An 8,832-nucleotide genomic window follows, 5' to 3' on the forward strand; every position below is an offset into this window, starting at 1 on the left:
TCTCTCGTCAGTTTCTAACACCTCCGGGGCAGTCATTTCCAGCTCCTCTGCTGTCCTCAGATGCTGTCATCTCTAGGTCATAAGCAGAATGTCTTTTTAAGTTTTAAGCTGTATTTCTCCCCTCTGTTGCATATTTTACATTTCCCAGTGCTCATCCCCAGATGCTTCTTTTCACAGCATCCTGTTCTGGTTGCATCGTGCAAAGTGGCTTACTTTGCACGAAGGGCTACTGGCATCTGGAGACATCCAACCTGTCAATCCTCCCCGAATCCCCTTGTTTTTCAGTCTAGGACACCTGCCCTCCTCGCCATGGACCGGCCTCCAGTGCAGGGACCCTGTCAAGTCTCCTCCCTGGAGAAAAATCCTCCAATGTTGCCTGATTTTAACCCAAATTCTGGTTCACCTCCAGAGTTAGAGAGCCGCTTGGTGCCACCAATTCCTGAGCAGTGGTGTGGGTCCCAGGGCTCAGGCCCAGCCGTCCAGATGGCAGAGTTACCCTCCCAAAGTTGCACAGCTGTAGGTGGAGTTGAGCTCTGAACCTGTGTGTGTGGGAAGCCATCCTGTCCCCAGCGTCACCCACCTACTGACCACCTCTCGGTCTGAGAGGCGCCTCCTGCTCCTGTCAGCTGGGTCTTTGGGAAGGATCTCGGGCCGAGATGCTCATCCCTCTTGGTTCTGGAGGGACCCGTGACTCACCGTGGGTGCGGCCTGGGTGCCGGGAGGTGGAGGTGGAGCTGGAAGGAGCTGTAGTGATGGCTGAGGATGAACAGGCCCTGGAGCCCAGCTCTGATGGCCTGGGCTTGGTGGCTGGGTCAGTGGAGGCATCAGTGCAGTCAAGACTGCCTCTGGGTGGGGCCACTCCCTTTGGTATTGGGTCCCCAGGGCCTGGGGCAGAGAAGAACAGTGAGAAATGGGGCTGCAAAATCCCATGCCAAGGTGGGGAGATCACACTGAGGCCTAGAAGCAGAGGCAGCAGGGCCAGGGAGCCCAGGGACAAAAGTGGGGCTGTGTGCCTCATGGGTGTGGTCTAAGTGGGGGCCCTGGTGGCAGCCTGAGCTGGAGGCCCCAGGACGCTGGCCCTGGCTCTAACCATGGCTCACAGTGCGAGCCGCCAGCAGCCGGGAGAAAATAAAGGGTGAGCTCAGGAAGCTCAACAAAATGTTGGTAAAAGTCCAACACGTTAACTACTGGGCCCCCCTGCCGTGTCCCTCAGTCCCTGATCACTAGTTAGAAGAACTGGCCTGTGGCTGCTCAGGACCACTCCCGACCTGTGGGCCAGGCCCTCAAGGTCCAGGATGTGCACCCTGCCAATGGGCTTCCCTTATGATTTGAGAAAGAAGTTCATTGCCACCCTAACAGTCATCTGTATAAGAAGTCTTCATCTCTCATGGTGACTTTGATTGCAAGAATAATTTTTACCATGTTTTGCAATTTCTGAATTTTCTTCTGTGAACATATACCCTTGTCTAAGTTAAATAAAACCCCAATAAAAGCAACATTGGGAGGAAAAACACCTGAAAAACCTTCGACTACCTCCTAGTAGGAAAGGGGATGGGCTTTCCAAATACAAGTGAAAAATGAAAGTGGCTGGAGTTCCTCAGAGCATCAGGACAAGGGTGTTTTGCACAGTGTCCTGCTCCAGGCAGCCTGAGAGCTATGGACCCAAATCCATGCCCACTGTGGGGATTCCAGTCCCTCCACACTCTCCCAGGACATGTCCCCCATGGCCCTCAGCCACCCAGTGTCTGGAATCATGGGGTATTTTTAAGCACCCAAGCCTTGCAATGTGAAATCAAGGGGAAATTTGGATTCTGAAAGATAACCTTGATGAGCAGCAAGATTCAAGTCTGGTGGGATGAATCTGACAGGCGTCCACTACCTGAGGTCAGCGTGAGGAGCAGTGGGGAGGCAGAAGTGCCAGACAGCAGCCAGGGCAGAGAGAGCGCGTTTCCAACAGCATGCGGGGCAGGCAGGCGGGGGACCAGCATGCAGCAGCCCAGGAATCAGAGCGATGCATTCGAAGAAGTGAGTGCCACATCAACTGACAGGAGCAGTGTGAGTGTCATCCGTTTACTTTCAAGGTGACCTTGTATTTATATGATAGTGGTTTTCCACTCACAGTATGGATAACAATCTTTCCTTTTAAATTAAAGTGGAAACGGCAAGTCGATTCAAGGGAAAGTATGTAAGTATCACTCAGGTGAAATAGACTTTGAAAAATCATGGAGATGGTATGAGGATGGCTGAAGACAGAAAACAATGCAGTAGCTAAAGGCCTCTGCGGACCAGCGCTCCCGGCTGGCGTTGACTGTGAGCTGATGACCTGTCTGTCCACTGCTGCCCTCACAGCAGCATCCAAGACGTCAGAGGACCTCAGCACGGTCCCAAAACATCACTCTGGGCTGAACCCTGGCTGGGCAACATCGATCCGATTATTTGAGATGCTGAGTGGAGCAGTCAGTTTCTCAAAAACACAGAACACATCTAAAAGGGACTACTCCGCAAAAGCCTAATTTCTGCGCTCTGACTCAGAAAGTGGAGACAAGGGCAGCAGATTTAAAGTTAGCTGCCCAAAAATGAGTCTTAAAAAAATCTCACTTGACAGGGAAAGCACAGTTTCAGAAGCATAGCGACCACTGATGACTTCTGTGTTGCACAGGGGCAAGGTCTACAAGCTTGCAGGTGCCAGAGAGGGGGTGGCACTGGGCCCAGGACTCACTTAGCACAGACACCCTGGCCCAGGGACCTGGATGTGGATGCCCCGAGGCTCCCCTAACACTGCTTTATGCTGGAGTCAGGTCCAGAGGCTGGGACAACTGGTCCCTATGAAGTCAGAATTCAGGTTGGCTGCTTTAAGCTTGGCTTGGAATGTGGGTCAGAGGGAGGGGTCCACTATGGGACATCTGGCCTTTAGCTACTGTTTTTCTCTTTGTTTGTTTGTATTTCAGATATTGTGAAGACACTGATGGATTAGAAATCCCCAGTGTCTGAGAAAGGGAGGGGCTAGTGGGAAGCAGGTTTGATGTCAGAGCAGGTCCAGAACCTCAGGCGTTTATAGAGAGCCGGGCGGGATGATGGAGACTTGGCCTTGTCCTCGCTTCCACTTCTGCAGAAGCGACTCTTTTTGCGCTGAGTTGCTAAATTGTGAACCCCTGGATAACCCAAGAGAGGAAGGAAAAACAAAACAAAACAGCAAATAAATGAAACGAATAACAAATGACTGTGTTAGCTAAATGGTCTTGGGAAATCAGAGTCCTGTCCTGCCCAGGAGAGTTGGAAACAATACCCACAGCACAACCAGGATCAGGACTCAGTGAGCCATTATGCTCTGACCCCACTTAATTAATTTAGTGGCGTCCTGTGCCAGGCTTTACTTAGCACGTGAGGAGGATTCTATATTGCTCTAGGAGCCGCTGCCTTAGACTATTTTTCAATGTCAATGTGTTAAACTATTAAATAAGAATGTTTACTAGTTTAGGACCCGGTTTTTCTTACTCCTCCGCCCTAATGACAAGCTCCCTGACAACTTGGCTCACACACAACTAACTCCTGCTCCTGTTCAAACACCTTGGGACACTTCCTGGTATGCTTCTGACTGCTGCAACGGGACAGTCCACCTGAACTGCTCACTAATAGTCCTTGTCCTTTTCAAACAGCCTCTTATGGAAGGATGGGTTTGAAATTCCTCTTTTTCAGACCAAAACACTGTCAACATCAAGAATTATTCCCATTTAGATCCCTACACATCCTCTACTGCAAGCCTACACTTCATGACCTTTAAATTATGGAGTCTTATCAGAGCAGACAATTGGCCTAACTTCCTGAACATGTCATGTACATGAGCATAACTGATTTATCTGATTTCTTTTTTTTTCCTTTTTTTTTTATTGCTTAAGGATTTAAGTGCATAGCAGCACCACCTGGTGGCCACAGCTCACACCACAGGCGAAGGGACCCACTATCCAGTGGTGGACAAACTGTGGCTTGTGAGCCACATGCGGCTCTTTGAGTGTGGCTCTTCTTAAGCCTTAGGAGTACCCGAATTAAGATAATAACAATGTACCTATCTATATAGTTTAAGTTTAAAAAACTTGGCTCTCAAAAGAAATTTCAATCGTTGTACTGTTGATATTTGGCTCTGTTGACTAATGAGTTTGCCAACCACTGCTATGCAATGCTGGTGCTCCAGGCTTGGTCAGCACCTTCAGGGACCAAAGCAGCTTCAACTGCAGGCAGTGCTCACAGTGGTTAAGAGTTCAGGCTCCGTAATCTGTCAGACCCGGGTTCGGATCCCAGCTCCACCCCTTATTCTCTGAGCAAGTGCTTAACCTTTTCAAGCCTCACTTTCCCAGCCCTGAAAAGGGGATAGGAATTGTACCTGCTTCACATGGCAGGTGGAACTAAAGGAGAGACGTAAGGTGTGAAACTAGCTAAAGGGTGCTGAGCCTAGAAAGAGCCTACATTACATGGATGCCATTACCAATATCTACCACTGACCTGCTCATTCATGGATCCAAACAGTTGTTTATCTTTTTTAATTTTTAGTGTTTTTAATATATTTTATTGATTTTTTACAGAGAGGAAGGGAGAGGTATAGAGAGTTGGAAACATCGATGAGAGAGAAACATCAATCAGCTGCCTCTTGCACACTCCCTACTGGGGATGTGCCTGCAACCAAGGTACATGCCCTTCACCGGAATCAAACTTGGGACCCTTGAGACCGCAGGCTGATGCTCTATCCACCAAGCCAAACCGGTTAGGGCTATCTTTTTTTAAAAAAAAATTTTGTTTTATTGCTTAAAGTATTACAAAGAGTAGTACATTTGTTTCCCTTTTTCTCCATTGACCTTCCCCCAGCCTCCCCTACCCCCCAGTATCTTGAGTCCATTGGTTATGCTTATATGCATGCATACAAGTCCTTCAGTTTATCTCTTACCTCCCCCACCTACCCTCCCCAGCCTTCCCGCTGTAGTTTGACAGTCTGTTCCATGCTGCTCTGCCTCTGTATCTATTTTTGTTCATCAGTTTATACTGTTCTTTATTATCCATAAATGAGTGAGATCATGTGGTACTTTTCTTTCATTGACTGGCTTATTTCACTTAGCATAATGCTCTCCAGTTCCATCCATGCTGTTGCAAATGGTAAGAATTTCTTTTTTACCGCAGTGTAGTATTCCATTGTGTAGATGTACCACAGGTTTCTAATCCATTCATCTGCTGATGGGCATTTAGGCTATTTCTAAATCTTAGCTATGGTAAATTGTGCTGCTATGAACATAGGGGGACATATATCCTTTCTGATTGGTGTTTCTGGTTTCTTGGGATATATTCCTAGAAGTGGGATCACTGGGTCAAATGGGAGTTCTATTTTTAACATGTTGAGGAAACTCCATACTGTTCTCCACAGTGGCTGCTCCAGTCTGCATTCCCACCAACAGTGCACGAGTGTTCCTTTTTCTCCACATCCTCTCCAGCACTTGTCCTTTGTTGATTTGTTTATGATAGCCATTCTGACAGGTATGAGATGGTACCTCATGGTCGTTTCGATTTGCATCTCTCCGATGTTTAGTGATTTTGAGCACGTTTTCCTATATCTCTTGTCTTTCTGAATATCCTCTTTCAAAAAGTGTCTATTTAGGTCCCTTGCCCACTTTTTATTGGATTGTATATCTTCCTTTTGTGAAGTTGTATGAGTTCACTGTAGATATTGGAGAGTAAACCTTTATCGGTGATAACATTGGCAAATACGTTCTCCCATGCAGTGGGCTTTCTTGCTGTTCTGTTGATAGTTTCTTTTGCTATGCAGAAGCTTTTTATTTTGATGTAGTCCCATTTGTTTATTTTCTCTTTAGTTTCCATTGCCCGAGAGCTGTATCAGTACAGATATTGCTACCACAAATGTCTGCTATTTTGCTGCCTATTGCTTCTTCTAAGATTTTTATGGTTTCCCATCTTAAATTTAAGTCCTTTATCCATTTTGAGTTTATTTTTGTGTATGGAGTAAGTTGGTGGTCTAGTTTCATTTTTTTTGCAAGTATCTGTCCAGTTTTCCCAACACCATTTATTGAAGAGACTCTCTTCTCTTGTCTCCATTGTATGCTCTTGCCTCCTTTGTCAAATATTAATTGAGCATACTGGCTTGTGTTGATTTCTGGGTTCTCTGTTCTGTTCCACTGGTCTATGTTTGTTCTGATGCCAGTACCAGGCTGTTTTAAGAACAATGGCTTTGTAGTATAGCTTGATATCTGGTATTGTGATCCCTCCTACATTGTTCTTCTTTCTCAATTTTGCTGCAGCTATTCGGGGTCTTTTTTTATTCCAGATGAATTTTTGGAGAGCTTGTTCTAGATCTTTGAAGTATGCCATTGGTATTTTAATGGGGATTGCATTGAATTTATAGATTGCTTTGGGTAGTATGGACATTTTAATGATGTTGATTCTACCAATCCAAGAACATGGTATGTTCTTCCATCTCTTTATGTCTTCCTCTATCTCTTTTTTCAACGACCTGTAGTTTTCTGAGTAGAGGTCTTTTATGTCCTCAGTTAAGTTTATTCTTATGTATCTTAATGTTTTTGGTGCAATGGTAAATGGGATTGTTGTGGGTTTTTTTTTCGCTTCTCTTTCTGTGAGTTCATTATTAGTGTATAAAAAGGCCATAGATTTCTGGGTGTTACTTTTGTATCCTGCTACTTTGCCAAATTCACTTATTAGGTCCAGTAGTTTTTTAATGGAGCCTAGGGCGTGGGCCCAGGTAGAGTTGCTGAAGGTGAGAGATTCACCTAACTCAGCAGATACTGCAGGTAGGCCTGATGGCAGCTGGATGGCTTGGCTTCCTTTCCTATGGGGCACACTAAGATTAAATCATGAAATTCTGGCAAAGGTGGTCAGTTACCATTCTTGTTGTGTTTATGTAAACAATCAGGCCAAATTAAATACAATAGAAAAGTTGGTCTTGATTTGGCTCTTTTGATAAACATAGAGGTAATTTTAAGGAGATAAATTCTATTTCTATAGAAGTTATTAAAACTAAAATGTTTTCTTTCCCTTCCACTGGACCATTTGTTACAGTCTGTCTCCACCAGGTCACAATCCCACCTCCTTCTGTGCCCAGGCCTCATCATCCCTCTGACAGACAGCAAGGATCTCTTGGCTCTGAGAGAACCTCTGATCTGCCTCAGCAGGAAGTAATTACAGAAGAAATGCAATGTCCATTTTCCCTAAAAGAATTCAGAGCCAGGATCCTTGAGGTAATATATAGGGCAGTTAGACAGACATGAGCAGAGCAGGGACGATGGGCCAACTAGCACTACCAGATGTAACTAAGTATTTCCACCTTTAGGTATGTAAGACCTAGGGGCATAGCCAAAGAGGTACTCACCCAAAGTCTCATCCCCTAGAAAAGGCCAATAGCCTATTTGTCCAAAAGACTTAACCCCTTTACATTTTGCTGATCTACTTACCTCCGGGCAGTAGCATCCACAGCTATGCTTATCAAAAAAAGCAAATAAGTTAACCATAGGGCAGGAACTAATGCCCCACATGCAGTTGAGGCTTTACTCCAGAACACGCTGGAGTGCTGGATGTCAAACGCTCCAGTCACCCAGTTTCAGGCTCTCCAGTGGGCAAAAGAAAACTCAGTAGCAATTTATACTGATAGCAGGTATGCATTTGCAATGGCTCACGTACATAGTGCTATTTACAAGGTTCGCATGTCACCTCTGAAACGCGTGATATAGGTTCACCATCACTGTTCTTACACATAGTGTTGAATTTGTCTTCTATCCTTTTCAGTGACCTTATGACCACTTCTCTGAATTCTTTCTCTGTCATATTGTTTGCCTCCATTTCATTTACTTCTTCTGGTAATTCCTCCTTTCTTTTGTATGCGGGCTGTTTCTTTGTCTCCCCATGATTTCTCCTCTCAGGGTTTCTGGTTATGTAGCTCTCTCTCTCCTGCACTGACTTTCTTTAGGCAATGCCAGCTGTGTTTACTTTGCCAGCTCTGGCTGGGTGCTCTTTGATTCAGCTGTTCCTTCTGCTCTGTGAGAAGGCACAGGGCCTGTCCGTCAGTTCGCACATTTGTCTCCCCCTGAGAAGACCTGCCAGGTGCCCATGGTCAAGGAGGTTGGAGTTCTTCCATTCCTAGATTTGCAGCTGAGATAACTGGTCCCTGGACGTCTTGGTTTTGAGGTCCTGGGAGGCATCCAAGATCTCCCCATTTGAAGGTAAGGCTGGGGTTCTGATCACAGTCAATCTCCAATCACAGCCATCTCGTCTTAAAGATGACACAGCCTCTGTGGGACCGCCGGCCACTCCAGAAGAGATTTCAGCTACAGTAGAGGTTGACCAATCACGGGAGGCCGGTCCGCCAGTCCCCAAGAGTCCCCTGGAGTATAACTGAACCTTGCTCACAAATATTGACACTCCCTACACATCCACGCACCCTCCTTTCGTTCTCTCACTCTTACACTATCTAGCACCCTGCAGTCTCGTAGGCAGCCATCTTACTTCTCCTATTTGTTTGTTTTGTTAATCCTCACCTGAGGATATTTTTTTCAGAGAGAGTGGAAGAGAGGGGCAGAGTCAGAGAGAGAAACATCTATGTGAGAGAGACACATCAATTGGGTGCCACCCACACACCTCGACCAGGCCAGGCATTGAGCCTGCAACCCAGGTACTTTCCCTTGACCAGAATTGAAACCTGGACTCTCTAATATGAGAGATGATGCTCTAACCACTGAGATAAACCAGTCAGGCAGTCAAGCATCTTTTATCTGAAAGTTTTGCTAGCTCACTTAGGCTGATTATCGTTAATTAAGTCAACTTAGA

At 46.0% G+C, this 8,832-nt stretch overlaps 1 protein-coding gene across 1 annotated transcript in view; it reads right to left on the bottom strand.

Annotated features, from left to right (window-relative positions):
- Positions 1 to 338: 338 nt before the first annotated feature.
- The window catches only part of LOC102443281 (protein Daple-like), a 41,981-nt gene continuing 33,487 nt past the window's right edge, over positions 339 to 8,832 (bottom strand). Inside the window, exons 19-20 of the mRNA XM_023747652.1 lie at positions 697 to 885; positions 339 to 439 (exon numbers count right to left, since the gene is read on the bottom strand). Coding sequence (XP_023603420.1) covers positions 339 to 439; positions 697 to 885 — 290 coding nt within the window. The remainder of the gene's footprint in view (positions 440 to 696; positions 886 to 8,832) is intronic.

Source organism: Myotis lucifugus, unplaced genomic scaffold, assembly GCF_000147115.1.
Source record: "Myotis lucifugus unplaced genomic scaffold, Myoluc2.0 scaffold_936, whole genome shotgun sequence".
In the NCBI taxonomy this organism is placed as follows: Eukaryota; Metazoa; Chordata; class Mammalia; order Chiroptera; family Vespertilionidae; genus Myotis; species Myotis lucifugus.